Genomic DNA, 17,550 nt, shown 5'->3' on the forward strand with positions numbered 1-17,550 from the left:
TTAGCAATGCATCTTCTCTTTATGGCATATGAACACAAGATATCGGGAAATGAATTGACCATGTAAAGGGAAGTATTTGAGATTATGCATTATGGTTGAGGTTATGTTTGTTGGGAAACGGGGTAGGGAAATGTCACATTGCTCCCTGGTTCTTAAGAAATGAGAGCTAAGGGGCGCCTGGGGGGCTCAGTCGTTAAGTGTCTGCCTTCAGCTCAGGTCATGATCCCAGGGTCCTGGGATCGAGCCCCACATTGAGCCCCACATCCGGCTCCATGCTCCGTGGGAAGCCTGCTTCTCCCTCTCCCACTCCTCCTGCCTGTGTTCCTGCTCTCAAACTCTCTCTCTGTCAAATAAATAAAATCTTTTAAAAAAAAGAAAAAAGAAATGAGAGCTAAAGAACAACATCCAGTTTTAAAAGAAACCTGAATTTTAAATTTCATAAAACACAGTTAAACTGAACAGAGAGTGGCCCCTGTTGATTTTCTCTACTGAGGAAGTAATAAAATATACAGTCTTATTTGGTAAGAGATAAAGCTGAAATTATTCACATTTCCACAGAAATGCTAAATGCCCCCTTACATGTAGAGTCCAGCTGGATAGGATTTACCCAGCCCTCCAACAAACCAAATTTGTGTTTTTCCAGACAGTGTTGTATCGTTCTCGGTTTGGTTTGACCCTCCCTTCTTGCAATTACAGAGAGCGATTAAAATGTACAATAGGCTTTGGTTTGAAAACTTGCACAACAGCCAGCTTCATCGCTCTGCAGTTGGCTTTCCAGGCTAAGGCAGGTTTCCGATGTACAGATAACTACCAAGACGCTTTGGCCCTAAACTCTGGAAAGAAGCCAGAGGAAAGTGAAGCTCCTGTCGGTAGCGTTTGTCCCGCTCGGAGAGCCCGGCGCTAGCGCATTCTTCGTGCAGTTATTGGCTGGGACTCTGCGTGCCGCTGTCGGCCAATGAAGACGCTGGAGATCGGGCCTCAGCCCGTCCCCTCTCGGCGCCCCGGGATGAGGCAGAGACTGAACAGCCGGCGAGCAAATCAACGGCATCCGGAAAGCCATGTCCGACTCCGCGCCCAGCGCTCAAGCGCTAACCCGCTGAAAGTTTCTCAGCGAAAAAGCTGGAAAGATCTGGACCCTGCTAAGAGGAACTGCCTTTGAGTGAGATGGTCCCAGAGGCCTGGAGGAGCGGACTGGTAAGCAGCGGAAGAGTGGTGGGAGTTTTGTTTCTGCTTGGTGCTTTGCACAGGGCTTCTGCCGTCGTTCGCTATGAGATCCTGGAGGAAAGAGAGAAGGGTTTTGCGGTGGGCAATGTGGTCACGGACCTTGGTTTGGATCTCGGCAGCCTGTCAGCCCGCAGGCTCCGGGTGTTGTCCGGAACTAGCCGAGGGTTCTTTGAGGTGAACCGGGAGACTGGAGAGATGTTCGTGAATGACCGCCTGGATAGAGAGGAGCTTTGTGGGACACTGCCCTCCTGCACTGTAACTCTGGAGCTGGTAGTGGAGACCCCACTAGAGCTGTTAAGCGCCGAAGTGGTGATCCAGGATATCAACGACAACAATCCTTCTTTCCCTACCCGGGAAATGAAATTGGAGATTAGCGAGGCCGTGGCGCCAGGCACGCGCTTCCCGCTGGAGAGCGCGCACGATCCCGATGTAGGAAGCAACTCCTTACAAACCTATGAGCTGAGCCTAAATGAGTACTTTGCGCTTCGCGTTCAGACGCGGGAGGACAGCACCAAGTACGCAGAGCTGGTGCTGGAGCGCGCCCTTGATTGGGAGCGAGAACCAAGTCTCCAGTTGGTACTGACGGCTTTGGATGGAGGAACTCCAGCTCGTTCCGCCACCCTTCCCATTCGCATCACCGTGCTGGACGCGAATGACAATGCACCTACCTTCAATCAGTCTTTGTACCGTGCGCGTGTTCTGGAGGATGCAGCCCCTGGCACTCTTGTGGTGCAAGTTCATGCAACCGATCTGGATGAAGGCCCCAATGGTGAAATCATTTACTCTTTTGGCAGCCACAACCGCGCCAGTGTGCGAGACCTATTCTCCTTAGATCCTGTAACTGGGGTGCTGACAATCAAGGGTCGCCTGGACTTTGAAGACACGAAACTCCACGAGATTTACATACAGGCCAAAGACAAAGGCGCCACTCCAGAAGGAGCACATTGCAAAGTTTTGGTAGAGGTTGTGGATGTGAATGACAATGCCCCAGAGATCACAGTCACCTCTGTGTACAGCCCAGTCCCTGAGGATGCCCCGCTTGGAACTGTCATTGCTTTGCTCAGCGTGATTGATCTGGATGCTGGGGAGAATGGATTGGTGACTTGCGAGGTTCCTCCAGGTCTCCCCTTCAGTCTTACTTCTTCGCTCAAGAATTACTTTACTTTGAAAACCAGTGCAGCCCTGGATCGTGAGACTGTCCCAGAATACAACCTCAGCATTACCGCTCGAGACTCGGGAGTCCCTTCTCTCTCAGCTCTTACAGTTGTGCAGGTACAAGTCTCTGACATCAACGACAACCCTCCACAGTCTTCCCAGTCCTCCTATGATGTTTATGTTGAGGAAAATAACATCCCTGGGGTTCCAATACTAAATCTAAGTGTCTGGGACCCAGATGCCCCGCAGAATGCTCGCCTTTCCTTCTTTCTCTTGGAGCAAGGAGCTGAAACTGGGCTAGTGGGCCACTATTTCACAATAAATCGTGACAGTGGCGTCGTGTCATCCTTAGTGCCCCTGGATTATGAAGATCGGCGAGAGTTCGAAATAACAGCTCATGTCAGTGATGGGGGCACTCCGGTCCTGACCACCAACATCAGCGTGAATATATTTGTCACTGACTGCAATGACAATGCCCCCCAGGTCTTATACCCCCGGCCTGGCCGGAGCTCGGTGGAGATGCTGCCCAGAGCCACCGCTCCTGGCCATGTGGTCTCACGGGTGGTAGGCTGGGATCCCGATGCAGGGCACAATGCCTGGCTCTCCTACAGCCTCTTGGGAGACTCCAACCAGAGCCTTTTTGCCGTGGGGCTTCACACAGGTCAAGTCAGCACTTCCCGTGCAGTCCAGGACACAGATGTGCCCAGGCAGACTCTTATGGTCTTGATCAAAGACAACGGGGAGCCATCACTGTCCACCACCGCAACCCTGACTGTGTCAGTAACCGAGGATTCTCCTGAAGCCCGGGCTGAGTTCCCCTCCGGCTCTGCCCCTCGGGAGCAGAATAAAAATCTCACCTTTTATCTACTCCTCTCTCTAATCCTGGTTTCTGTGGGGTTTGCAGTCACAGTACTGGGAGTGATTATATTCAAAGTTTACAAGTGGAAGCAGTCCAGGGACCTGTACCGAGCTCCAGTGAGCTCCCTGTACCGAACACCAGGGTCCTCTCTGCATGCAGACGCCGTGCGGGGTGGCCTGATGCCACCACACCTTTACCATCAGGTGTACCTCACCACCGACTCACGCTGCAGCGACCCGCTGCTGAAGAAACCTGGTGCTGCCAGCCCACTGGCCAGCCACCAGAACACGCTGCGGAGCTGTGATCCGGTGTTCTATAGGCAAGTGTTGGGTGCAGAGAGCTCCCCTCCTGGACAGGTAAGCGTTAGCATCCCAGAACGATATTAATGCTTTTTGATGCCTGCACCAGGTTCAGGAAGGAATGGAGCTGTTTTTTAGTGATGAAGATGATTTCCTAATGATGTGTCCACATTTTCACCTTGCCCTGCCTAGATCAAACATCATGCCTTTGTGAAAAGGATGGCCTGGCTAGAGTGTGGTTTGTGGACCCACACAATGTAGAGTTGATTGACTCATGTGTGGCCCCAATTCCCACCCTCAGCACTCACTTGCCGTCACAACTAACCCATCTTGCTAAGGGGGCATTAAATGATAAGCCAAGATCTCAGCACTCAGAACTTAGCTTGGTGTCATTTGCATTGAGAACAAACTGCTAGATATCTCTAACCGGTGACAGATGCTTGGAATATAGTACCTCATTTGTCCATCTTTCATTTGATTGCTACATCTTCATTAAAACTAATGGTTTACTGATAATGTTCCTTTGCCTACGCAGATCCTGTACCTTGTTCTCAGATGATTTTCTATGAAAGAAATAAAATTCTAGATGTCCTTCAAGTTTTAAGTCAAGTACCCTGCTGGAAATAATATGTATATTACTTACAAAATATTTTTATGGTATAGTAGTATTATAGAAAATTTGGAAAATTTGGAAAACTGGGGCGCCTGGGTGGCTCAGTCGTTAAGCGTCTGCCTTCGGCTCAGGTCATGATCCCAGAGTCCTGGGATCAAGCCCCGCATCAGGCTCCCTGCTCCACGGGAAGCCTGCTTCTCCCTCCCCCACTTCCCCTGCTTGTGTTCCCTCTCTCGCTGTGTCTCTCTCTGTCAAATAAATAAATAAAATCTTAAAAAAAAAAGAAAATTTGGAAAATAGAGAAAAGTATAAAGACATAATTATAACTAACTTGAATCCCCAAATCTAAAGATATAACCACCATTAATTATAAAAGTAAAAGTAACCATTTATTTTAAAAATAAATCCAGACAGGGCACCTGGGTGGCTCAGTTGGTTAAGCGACTGCCTTCGGCTCAGGTCATGATCCTGGAGTCCCTGGATCGAGTCCCGCATCGGGCTCCCTGCCGAGCAGGGAGTCTGCTTCTCCCTCTCCCACTCCCCCTGCTTGTGTTCCCTCTCTCGCTGTGTCTTTCTCTGTCAAATAAATAAATAAAATCTTTAAAAAAAAATAAAAAAATAAAATAAATCCAGACAATCCAAAAGAACATATGGTACAAACTGAAAGTTCTTTTGTGCCCCCGGTGAATAATCCCTATCCGTCCAGCATTATTTTTCTTAAGTATACACACAGTGTAAAAGGTAGGTAAATTTGTAACTTGAGAAAGGTAAAGCTTTCATTTATTCAGGCTGATGTGCAGGTAACTGCAAGGCTTTTGTCTTGGGGTGAAACTGATACACACTTCCAGTTGTGGGATAACCACTGTGATTTTATGACCAATAAAGTATATTAGTATACTAATAAATATATTATTGTTATTAACCCTTGGATTTGGCAGTTAGACAAATGAGGCTCCACTACTTATCAGCTATGAGTCCTTGGCCAAGTTAATCTCAGAACCTGGTGTATCCTAAGTGTTAAAAAATTATTAGTTATTACTATTATTATTTTTATTATTTGCCACCCCCAATCTTAAACACACCTTGGAAATGAGGAAATCTGGAGACAGCCAGAAATGACAAAGTAGAGGCGTAAATGGAAAGGCTAAGGAAAGACGACAGCCAGAAAGAAGAAGCTGTCAGACTTGGTTGTACACTAGCATTAGCTGGGGACCCCTTAAAAATTCTGAAGCCTGGGCCACACCCAAGACCAATTAAAGCACAATCCCTGGGGGTGGGACACAGGGATCAGTATTGTTTGAAGGTCCCCAAGTGATTCTAAAGTGCAGACTAGTTTGAAACTACTGCTCTAGAATCTACCAGGCTATCAACACATTTATGAAGCGAAGTGTTATCCTGGTGTTCACAGAACTGGGCTTACTGGGCCAGGCCGAACTTAGAAAATTCTGTTATTTCCCAACCTTAAAATATTCTATAGAATAGCTCTATAAACTTGCTGAAGTGCTGTGTTGCACACCTGAAACTAATGTAACACTGTCAACTATACTCAAATACATAAATAAATGTGGTATAAAAATACATATGTGTATAGAATAGCTCTAGAGGAGCAATGTAGAGAAGACATAAGAGGATGCTTCAGTGATCTAAAGAGAAAATCTTCCTAAACCACTAGCATCTGGGCAGCTGTTCTTAAAAAATCTAGAGCTGGTCAGTGGGTATGGAACCTCTTTGAGGGATGACAGAAATGTTCTATAATTAGATTGTGGTGATGGTTGTATCCTTTTAGTATATGTGAATATACTACAAACCATCAAATTGTGCATTTTATTATTTTTTTTAAAGATTTTATTTATCTGACAGAGAGAAACACAGCGAGAGAAGGAACACAAGCAGGGGGAGTGGGAGAGGGAGAAGCAGGCTTCCCGCGGAGCAGGGAGCCCGATGCGGGGCTCGATCCCAGAACCCTGGGATCATGACCTGAGCTGAAGGCAGACACTTAATGACTGAGCCACCCAGGTGCCCCAAAATTGTAAATTTTAAATGAATGAATTGTATGGTATGTGAACTGTATCTCAATAAAGCTGTTTTTACCATGTAAAGATGGGAGAATCACACACCTGCTAGAAAAAGATCAAGTCAGGGATTTGTAGGATTAAGGCTTTATGAAGTTCCAATCCTAGTAATCAACTGTATGCCTGTTTGTTTTGGTGTGAACTTGCAAATATTGAGACCTGCAAGAGGTCTAGTTCTTGAATATGAAAGGCATCAGTAAAAGGCCAGTTTATGGTCATACAGATGACAAACTAGTAGAAAAATCATTTAAGATGTTATAGAAAGAGACTGTTTCTTTCCAGACAAACCAGGGGTGGGAGTGGAGGGAATCCTAGTGCCACACATAGTAGATGTTTAGCTTTAGGCACGTCTCTTAACCTCTCTGAACTCCAGTTTCCTCATCTATAAAATAAAGATAATATCCTTCAAAATGGTTGTGTAAGTTAGAAGTAGGTCATATAAAGCATAGTGAATATAAAGTATTCATGTAAAGTCTTAAGTATTCAATAACTACTATTGAACTAATGATAACAATAATTCACCATTTATTGAGCAACCCCCTGTGCAGACAACTATAAAAGATGAAAAGACACACTTCGTGTTATTATGGTGTCTAGAGTACCATAGGAAACAGAGGCAAAAAAAAATGACAGTGAAGATCTGCATAACACAAGAAGCTGTCAGAGCAAAGGGAAAGAACCACCTAAGCCAGACTGGGGAAATCAGGAAGACTTCATAGAGGTGGTGATGCTTGAGCTGAGAACATAAAGTTGAGCTGAAAGCTAAGAACTTAAGTTGAGAACTAAAAGGGAAGAAGGAAAAAGATCCTTGCAGGGAATTTCATGCAGATGGATAATGATATTTCATGATTGCTGGACCTTAAAATATGTTTGTAAAACAGTCTTGCCAAGAGATAAAGTGCAGCAAGTAGGCAGGAGTTAGATCTTAAGTTATTTTTAGGCCAGACCCAGCAGTTTTGATTTTATTCTGTATCGATGATAGTCACTGCAGAATTTTGAACTCACATATGTATGATGCATCTAGGTTTTTTGTTTTAGAGCGATTATCCTGGCACCCATAAGTAAAATAGACTGGGGATATTGCTACTGAAGACAAAGAGAACAGTTAAAAGGCTGTTAAAATACTTGAGGAGAAGATTGATAAATGCTTGAACCACCACAGTGAGAGTATAAATGGAAGGTGTTGACTGTAGTATAATCGTCAGGACTTGTTGATTGACATGATATAGGGAGTCGGGGAGAGGAATGAGTCAAGGATGGCTCTGCCTCTCCCTCCCCTTTGCTGACTGGGGCAGCTGGGTTGATGCTGGTGCCATTCACTGTGATAGTGAATCCTGCCCCAAACACCTGGTAGGTCAGATTGATTGATACCTCCATCATTCCTCTGGGAGGAGGTTTAGTTGTTTTTTGGTTAAAAAAAAAAAAAAAAGATACAGAAAGCCAGATCCCTCTCTTTGAGACCAGAATGTAGGTTGCTAGCTTCACCAGAGTCAAAAGGATATTCCTGAGGATTACGGGTTTGGTTAAAAATCTGGGGAGGATAAGAAACCTGGGTTTTGCTGGTGGTTTTTGCAGCCTGTGGTGACCTAGGTGAGGATTCAGATGAGTTAAGAAATCTTATGTCCAGATCAGGCTGGATTTTTCTCTCTGTGCTCCTGATGAGTTTGTCACTAGGATTATAGTTTGCAGGTAACTACAGTGTGAGATGATCTGTGTTTCTGTGTGTGTGCAAGGTGGTAGCCAGGCTCCTGGGAGGGTCTAGTGTGAATCCAGTCTCTAGCTCCAAGAGGCCCCCTGGGGCCAAGTGAAAAGCTTGCTCATTTGAAACTGTCTCTTGTGGTAATTAACAACAAATCAAGCATACCATGGTGTCAGATAAAGGGGATTTGTGGGCACAAAGCTGTTAGTGGCTGAACGCAATCATTCAAGGAAGCTATTAAATCTGTGAACATTAGCATTCTGCCAGGTAATGAGATCTAGTCCTTAGCGCCTCCCAGACACACTGATTCTTTACTGATTTGGAACATCTCCCTCTCCTGGCTCCCTCCACCTGGCTTCATCTCCTTCTATACTGTCCTTGAAATCAATGAATGGTAATTCAGTGTATCACTAGCTAGTGTCTGAATAAGAGAGATTTGGTTTCTGCTGCACCTCCTGTTACAACAAAAACGTGTGCTGCATAAATTTAATTGGCTACACTAATGTGTAAGTCTTTCTGCAAAGAGATGGATATGTTTCTGAATAATCTGCAGAGGGGCAGAGTTTTGAGTATATGGCACTGCTTCTAATTAGTTGTTGCTCTAATACATCAGACTGAGGCAGAAACTACCCATTTAGAATATTGATGGATGGCAACACTGGCTTGGACAAAGTGACCAGTCTCAAATGGCTACTCCTCTCTGGGCTGCAGGTTGCTAGGGCTCTGGCTGTCTGTTTCCCGCGCCACCCCGCCCCCCAACCCCACCGAAAAGGGGCGGGGGAAGTTGGTGTGTTAGGGGGGAAAAAACATACATACATGTTGTCTGCTTCTCATGGAGATAATAAACCTATAGAAAGAAATGCTGTTGATTGGGAGGAAGGCGAAAAGATAGGTGGTTTTTGGTTTTGGGTTTTTTTTTTTTTCCTCCAGTGCTGCGACGCATTAACCCTGCTGCTATTGGGATGTTCTCTGCTCAGCCTATTGGCTGAGCCCAGGAGCTACTGTCTGCCAATCGGGTGGTGGAAGGCAGACAAATCTACCCCGCCACCAGCAAACACGGCGCGTAACCCTTGCGGCGCCGGCCCAGCCGCGCGCCAGAGCGGCGCCACGAAAGAGAGAGAGGAGTCTCCAGCTGCTGTTGCCGTTTGGGGCGGGTCGGCTTCTTCTGCTTCCCAGGACCAGGTAGAGGGCTAGCGGGAAGCAGCAATGCTCCGCAAGGTGGGAAGCTGGGTAGAAATCTGCTGGGGGGCTACCCTTTTGTTCCTCATTTGCCACCTGGGTTACGTTTGTGGGCAGATCCGCTACCCAGTCCCAGAGGAGTCACAGGAAGGGACTTTTGTAGGGAATGTCGCCCAAGATTTCCTGCTGGATACAGAGAGTCTGTCAGCTCGTAGGCTGCAGGTTGCTGGAGAGGTGAACCAAAGACACTTCCGTGTGGATTTGGACAGCGGAGCCCTGCTCATCAAGAATCCAATTGATCGAGAGGCACTGTGTGGACTCAGTACCAGCTGCATCGTGCCCCTGGAGTTTGTAACCGAAGGGCCTTTGGAAATGTACCGAGCGGAGGTAGAAATCGTGGATGTGAATGATCACGCCCCCCGATTTCCTCGGCAGCAGCTGGACTTGGAAATTGGGGAGGCCGCTCCTCCAGGACAGCGTTTCCCCTTGGAAAAGGCTCAGGATGCAGATGTGGGGAGCAATTCTATCAGCAGCTATAGACTAAGCTCCAACGAACACTTTGCACTGGATGTCAAGAAGCGCAGCGACGGCAGCCTGGTCCCAGAGCTGCTCCTGGAGAAGCCTTTGGATCGGGAGAAGCAGTCAGACTACCGCCTGGTGCTGACTGCTGTGGATGGAGGGAACCCCCCGAGATCTGGCACCGCAGAGCTCCGAGTATCTGTGCTGGACGTGAATGACAACGCCCCAGCCTTCCAGCAATCCAGCTATAGGATTAGTGTGTTGGAGAGTGCCCCAGCCGGCATGCTGCTCATCCAGCTCAATGCCTCTGACCCAGACCTGGGTCCCAGTGGTAACGTCACCTTTTCTTTCAGTGGTCACACCCCTGATCGTGTGAGAAACCTCTTTAGCCTTCACCCAACTACTGGAAAGCTTACCCTTCAGGGGCCCCTAGACTTTGAGAGTGAGAATTACTATGAATTTGATATTCGGGCTCGCGATGGGGGTTCTCCAGCCATGGAGCAACATTGCAGCCTTCGGGTGGATCTCCTAGATGTAAATGACAATGCCCCACACATCACAGTGACCTCAGAGCTTGGGACTCTTCCCGAGAGTGCAGAACCTGGCACTGTAGTGGCACTCATCAGTGTGCAGGACCCTGACTCAGGGTCAAATGGAGATGTGAGCCTCCGTATTCCTGACCACCTGCCATTTGCCCTCAAGTCTGCCTTCAGGAACCAGTTCTCCCTGGTGACTGCTGGGCCCTTGGACCGAGAGGCCAAATCCAGCTATGACATCATGGTCACTGCTTCTGATGCTGGGAATCCTCCTCTGAGTACCCAGAGGACTATTTTCCTCAATATTTCAGATGTGAACGATAACCCACCCTCTTTCTTCCAGAGGTCACATGAGGTGTTTGTTCCTGAGAACAATCGCCCAGGGGACCTGCTTTGTTCCCTTGCAGCCTCTGACCCAGACTCTGGCTTGAATGCACTTATCTCCTACTCTCTTCTGGAGCCCAGAAACAGAGATGTTTCAGCTTCTTCCTTTATCTCTCTGAACCCCCAGACAGGAGCTGTTCATGCTACTCGATCCTTTGATTATGAGCAAACGCAGACATTGCAGTTTGAGGTGCAGGCCCGGGATCGGGGCAACCCACCTCTTAGTAGCACCGTGACAGTTCGTCTGTTTGTGCTGGACCTCAACGACAATGCCCCAGCTGTGCTCCGCCCCAGGGCCCGGCCTGGTTCCTTATGTCCTCAAGCACTGCCTCCATCAGTTGGTGCTGGCCACCTAGTCACAAAGGTGACTGCTGTGGACTTGGATTCGGGTTACAATGCTTGGGTTTCCTATCAGTTGCTGGAGGCCCCAGACCCCAGCCTGTTTGCGGTGTCTCGCTATGCTGGGGAGGTACGGACGGCAGTTCCCATCCCAGCTGATCTCCCACCACAGAAGCTGGTCATTGTGGTAAAGGATAGTGGTAGCCCACCACTCTCTACCTCTGTTACTCTACTAGTGTCCTTGGAGGAAGACACTCATCCAGTTGTCCCCGATCTTCGAGAATCTTCGGCTCCGAGGGAAGGAGAATCCCGCCTGACCCTCTACTTGGCCGTATCACTAGTGGCAATTTGCTTTGTCTCCTTTGGCTCGTTCGTGGCACTACTCTCGAAGTGTCTGCGCGGGGCTGCCTGTGGAGTGCCCTGCTTTCCTGCTGGAACCTGTGCCTGTCTTACCCGCTCTCGAAGGAGGGAGGGGCTTCCTCCTTCCAATGGGATCCTCCGAATCCAGCTAGGGTCAGATGACCCTATCAAGTTTGTTGATGTGGGCGGCCACTCTCATGGCTGTACACCTTTGGCTTCTGCACCCACTCGGAGTGATAGCTTCATGATGGTGAAGTCACCCAGCGCACCTATGGCAGGGGAACCTGTTCGCCCGAGCTGCCCACCCTCTGATCTTCTGTATGGGCTAGAGGTGAGACCTTTGCAGGCTCAGCCAACGCTTGAGGGTTATTCTGATGCAGGCTTATGGCTGGGCCATGTCCCAGTGACCGTTGGTCTGTCTGTGAGAGTCCATAGTGAGTGTAACTGTGTGGTAGATGGTGTGCTTTAGAAGTGTTTTGTGAATAATCGGGAAGCTGTCACAGATTAGTACTTGGGGTGGGTCATGTCCTTATCTGAGGGTAAGAAATGAAGGTAATGAGCAAGAGTCAGGGTACTGTGGAAGCCTGCTGCCGGAGTGTGGGAGCGCAGAAGGCTCTGCTGCACCAGGGTAGGATGTCCCAGGCAGTCGCCTAAACCCAAGAGGAGTCTTTCTCTTCCTGCATGAGGAGGCCACATTCTGGACTACCTTGACTCCAGGTTACCATTTCCCAGTGAATTGAGGGGGACTAATATATTTGCCCCACAGTATCAAGTACTCCCTAACCCAATGTAGAGAGAACTCTCTGCATTGGAACAGCAGGAAGCACAAAGAGGAGAGAGCCGAGCGGGTAGGGAGGCATCAAGGTACAAGCAGAGTCCAGATCTTCAGGAATCCCAGTCAGGTCCCCACTGAGATTTGAGCTAGACACAAGAGAATGGGGGCAAGGGAGCATCACTTCTTTGGCGGGAAAAGCGATGTAAGTGAGATCACTTAATGTCAGAAAACTGGTCTACAGCTGAGGAACTCAGAGACAGCCACTCTGGGAGTCTTTAAGTCGAGTTGTGAAACCATAAATCCTGGAAACCGTGCCTAGCTTCTAGTCACTCTCCTGGGGGACCTGGATCAGTCCCGGGAACATTCCCCCTACCATGAGCTATTACGCTCATTCCACAGCTCAAGTAAGGGAGCTCAGAAAAGCTGAGTCCTGGAACCATCAGCTGCCATTGAGATTCCTCAAAGCATTGATGGAGGGTCAGAACAAGGCTTGACAGGATCCTAACAAATCTTTTCTCTCAACTTAGCAGCATTTGGCGGGATGGGGGAGGGGCGTTCACATGGGCTTTGCCTCCCCTGGAAGGACACAGTTTTGTTGGTTTAAGCGAAGTAGTGGGAGCTTCTGAAGTCCTGAGGGAAGTTGCTGGGACAGAGCACTGAGAAGTTTTGTACCACTTTGTCTTCCCTGTTGAGCACCATCTGAGCTGTCCAGCTTTGCTGCCAAGGGGGCTGAATCAACCTGCAGCATGAAATGAGTGGGGAGGTAGGAGGTTTCATTGACACAGATTTGCCTGTTCCTAAGGTTTCCAGGACCAAGGAGACTTCATAATTGGTTGAGAGCAGACAGACTTTTTGGCCAATCAGACTCAGAGCAGAGGTGGGGGATCTGCTCTTCCTGCCCACCTCTCCTCCCCCTGTTCCCCAGCTCCACTCAGATTCAGTTCCCATCGCCCCCCCCACCCACCCCCGCCATTTGGTGACTAAGAAGAACTGCTGCAGGCAGACAGACCTCGGAGCAATTTTTAAGAGGCTGGAAGGAGACATAAGGGATTTCAGCTGCTACATTCCAAGACCTGGGTCTACCTTGGAGACAGGACAGCACAGAGTCAGTGTCCAGGAAGGGCCTTCTGGGTCATGGGGCCTAAGACACCCCCACAGCTCGCTGGGAAATGGCAAGTGCTGTGCATGTTGTCCTTGTGCTGCTGGGGCTGGGTGTCCGGGCAGCTTCGTTACTCAGTGGTGGAGGAGTCTGAGCCGGGGACGCTGGTGGGGAATATTGCTCAGGATCTAGGCTTCAAGGTGACAGATCTGTCGAGCCGCCGACTGCGGTTGGGGTCGGAGGAGAATGGACACTATTTTTCGCTGAGCTTGGTGAGTGGTGCTCTGGCAGTGAATCAAAAGATTGACCGAGAGAGCCTGTGTGGAGCCACTACGAGCTGCCTGCTGCCTGTGCAGGTGGTGACTGAACACCCCTTGGAACTGATGCGCGTAGAGGTAGAGATCCTGGATCTCAATGACAACTCTCCTAGCTTTGCCACCTCGGAGCGAGAGATACGCATCTCAGAATCGGCTGCACTTGGGGCACGATTCCCTCTGGATAGTGCCCAGGATCCGGATGTGGGCACCAATACCGTGAGCTTCTACACTCTAAGCCCCAGCAGCCGCTTCTCTCTGAATGTGAAGACCCTAAAAGATGGGAAGCTGTTCCCAGAGCTGGTGCTAGATCGGCAGCTGGACCGTGAAGCCCAGGCAAGACATCAGCTGGTGCTCACTGCCGTGGACGGGGGCATCCCAGCCCGCTCAGGGACTACCCTCATCTCCGTCATAGTGCTGGATGTCAATGATAACGCCCCCACCTTCCAGTCCTCAGTTCTTCGTGTGGGGCTCCCAGAGAACACACCCGTGGGTACACTGCTCCTCCGCCTCAATGCCACTGATCCAGACGAGGGCACCAATGGCCGGCTAGACTATTCTTTCGGAGACCATACATCTGAGGTAGTGCGTAATCTCTTCGGCCTAGACCCTAGCAGTGGAGCAGTCCACGTGTTGGGTCCCATAGACTTTGAGGAGTCAAGTTTCTATGAAATTCATGCGAGAGCCCGTGACCAGGGACAGCCAGCCATGGAAGGCCACTGTATGATTCAGGTGGATGTGGGAGATGCCAATGACAATGCCCCAGAGGTACTACTGGCCTCTTTGGTCAACCCTGTCCTGGAGAGCACCCCGGTGGGCACCGCAGTGGGCTTGTTTAATGTGCGGGACCGAGACTCGGGGAGAAATGGTGAGGTGAGCCTTGAGATCTCCCCGGACCTGCCATTTCAGATTAAGCCTTCTGAGAACCACTACTCTCTGCTAACCAGCCAGCCTTTGGACCGGGAGACCACCTCCCACTATATCATTGAACTGTTGGCCAGAGATGCGGGCTCACCTCCCCTGCACACACGTCTCACCATCAGGCTCAACATTTCGGATGTTAACGACAACGCACCCTACTTTAGTCAGCAGCTCTATACTGCTTACATCCCAGAAAACCGGCCTCCAGGTTCCCTTCTCTGCACGGTGGCTGCCTCGGATCCAGATACCGGGGATAATGCTCACCTCACCTACTCCATTGTGGGGAATCAGATTCAGGGAGCCCCAGCTTCCTCCTTTGTATACGTCAACCCTGAGGACGGGCGAGTCTTTGCCCAACGCACCTTTGACTACGAATTGCTGCAAATGCTGCAGATCATGGTGGGGGTTCGAGACTCTGGCTCTCCCCCACTGCATTCTAGCACCTCTCTGCACGTGTTTGTCCTCGACCAGAATGATAATGCGCCGACTGTGTTGCACCCAAGACCTGGCTGGGAACTCTCAGTCCCCCAGCGTCTCCCTCGCTCTGCCCCTCCCGGCTCCTTGGTCACCAAAGTGACCGCTGTGGATGCCGATGCAGGCCACAATGCATGGCTCTCCTATTCACTGGTGCCACAGTCTACGGCTCCAGGACTGTTCCTGGTGTCTGCACGTACTGGCGAGGTGCGCACGGCCCGGGCCTTACGGGAGGATGACTCTGACACCCAGCAGGTTGTGGTCCTGGTGAGGGACAACGGTGACCCTTCCCTCTCCTCTACAGCCACGGTGCTGCTGGTTCTGGAGGACGAGGATCCCGAGGAAATGCCCAGGTCCAACGATTTCCTCTCACACCCTCCTGAGCGTTCAGACCTTACCCTTTACCTCATTGTGGCTCTTGCAGGCATCAGTCTCTTATCCTTAGTCACCTTCACCTTTCTGTCAGCTAAGTGCCTTCGGGGGCACACAGCTGCGGATGCGGGTGGGAGCCAATGCTGCAGGCCCCAGGACTCCCCCTCTCGGGACTTCTATAAGCAGTCTAGTCCCAACCTGCAGCTGAGCTCAGACGGCACGCTCAAGTACATGGAGGTGACGCTGCGGCCCTCGGACCCGCAGAGCCACTGCTACAGGACGTGCTTCTCACCAGCCTCGGATGGCAGTGACTTCACTTTTCTCAGGCCCCTCAGTGTCCAGCAGCCCTCAGCTCTGGCGCTGGAGCCTGATGCCGGCCGGTCCCGCTCCAATACGCTGCAGGAGCGGAGCCAGGTGAGGTGTCCACAGGATGACACCTGTGGGCTGCGATGGAGAAGCAGCCCATCCCCAAAAGGGACTTTTTGCATCCGCTCCTCTCGGGGTGGGGCTGAGGGTCGTGGGGGCGGAGGGGGGCGTGGAGCTCAGTGTTGCCTGCACTCCACCTGATTTGGGGGACCATTTGGACTGATTGCGTGGAACGCCAAAGTGGGGATAGGACTCTGAGTACCGGGAGGTGGTGGTGATTGTAGGTAAGTGGAAGTAGAACCAATCCCTGCCAGCTGGCATCCAGTAATCTTTTATGGCCAGGGTTGAGTGGGGGCGTGGTCCTGGGTGGAGTCAGTCGCAAATCTACTCCTGCACCCAGCCTGCTTGACCCCCGAGCCAGCTTGCTCTGCCAGCCTTTAGGTTTCCTCTTTCTACTCCCTTGATGCGTGACTTCACTGTTAATGTCCACCATCCCTATTGCCCCCCGCCCTCCCCGTCAAACAATGCATCTGTAGGCAGTATAGGTCACACCCAGGCTTCAAGCATGTCCTCCCTGCAGAACACACCCACTGGTCACATGCACCAATGGGCTTGCCTCACCGCCCCCCCCCCCCCATCGGGCACTTGGTCGTACATGCACGCCGCCTTTAACTGCCAGTGCTTGCTGTCAAGTTTACATGCACTGGCTGTCCCCAGGCCCCTCACAGCTTCCCAACCACCTGGCTGCTGGCCTCGGAGGTACTCACAGCTGACTGATCACACCCTGGTGAGGATCCCATGGCGTGGTTTCCCAGGGCCTGCAAGGACTCAGGAGCCTTTTCCTGCTTCCACCTGGGGCTAGACCAGGTCACCTCTGTGCAAGAATATGAGTCTGGGAACTCTAGGGCCAGGATGGGCTGCTCCATCCCGCTGGGGCTCCGAGCAGAGGTCAGCGTTGCCTCCGGCCCAGAAGCCGTGGGGGCTGGCTGAGCTACCCTGGGGCCCAAGGGTAGGATAGGCAGCCTGGGACTTTAGTGACAGTCACTGCCTGTCCTATCACAGAAGTGGGAACGTGGAGCACCTGGACCCTGGACACTCAGAGATAGGCTTTTGGCTCCGTCGTAAACTTGATGTGTTCCTGTGATCTAGGGTCAGGGCTTTGGGGGTTGCCAAAGTATCTGAGATTCCGTCAAGTCCTTCCTTCTCGGCCTGATGGAAAGCCACAGCCTCTGCCAGATGCCAGGGGGCCCTCATATGTGGGGCAACTATAGTAGTAAAAGGCACAAGTTTCCACAATCTCAGGAGCTTTTATTTAAACTATAGTTACGTTCCTCCCTGCCCCTACCAAATCAGAATTAGAGTTTGAAACAACAACCCTATGTGATAGCTGATTAAGAGAGCCTTTCTGCGATACCTCCTCCGAGTACCGCACCTCACTCGTTCTTCCCAAGATTTTTGTTGGATAGATACCAGCTTCCTCACCTTATGACTGAATTTCACCAAGGTCACATGACTTGCTCAAGTTCACAGGGTAAGTGGTAGAGAAAGCTCTAACTCAGGTCTAACTCCAGAATTTGTACTTTGAGTCGCTTGCACTTGTAAAGCTGGAGGAAGGAGGGCAGTCTTCATCTGCTGGGATGGGGCATAGATGGGATTCTTTCCCTTTTAGGGCTTTATGTTAGAGAAAAGTCTTCTGGGGCTCCTTATCCCTGAGCAGCCCTTACTGAACACGCTTTGGACCCGCCGTCCTTACATAGGTTGTGAGTTTTGCCCAGCAACTCTCTTCCAGTCTGTCATGGTTCTTGCATCTCTATGTAGATTCTCCTGTGTCTAAGGCTGAGGAGTAGGCATCCCAGTGCCGTTCCCCACGGCAGTCCTGGACTGGTGCTGGTGACTCATGGTGTACCTGGGATGCTAAATTTCTGGGTTCTGCTCATATCACTGCCACCTGTGAGCCTCAGAGTGAGTCATTTGGCAGCCTCTGGTCTTTC

At 50.3% G+C, this 17,550-nt stretch overlaps 1 protein-coding gene across 3 annotated transcripts in view; it reads left to right on the top strand.

The window, feature by feature from the left end:
- The first annotated feature begins 377 nt into the window (after window positions 1-377).
- Window positions 378-17,550, top strand: part of LOC118016735 (protocadherin gamma-C4) — a 33,293-nt gene continuing 16,120 nt past the window's right edge. The window contains exon 1 of one of the 3 annotated variants that reach the window (XM_035014324.1): window positions 378-3,594. In XM_035014324.1, coding sequence (XP_034870215.1) covers window positions 1,165-3,594 — 2,430 coding nt within the window. In that variant the 5' untranslated portion in view covers window positions 378-1,164. Of the gene's footprint in view, window positions 3,595-6,148; window positions 11,570-12,975; window positions 15,608-17,550 lie in introns of those variants that run through there. The other 2 variants (XM_035014323.1, XM_035014326.1) reach the window with 2 other exon arrangements.

The sequence above is a fragment of the Mirounga leonina genome, unplaced genomic scaffold (assembly GCF_011800145.1).
Source record: "Mirounga leonina isolate KUSES-001 unplaced genomic scaffold, KU_Mleo_1.0 Mir_168, whole genome shotgun sequence".
Classification (NCBI taxonomy): Eukaryota; Metazoa; Chordata; class Mammalia; order Carnivora; family Phocidae; genus Mirounga; species Mirounga leonina.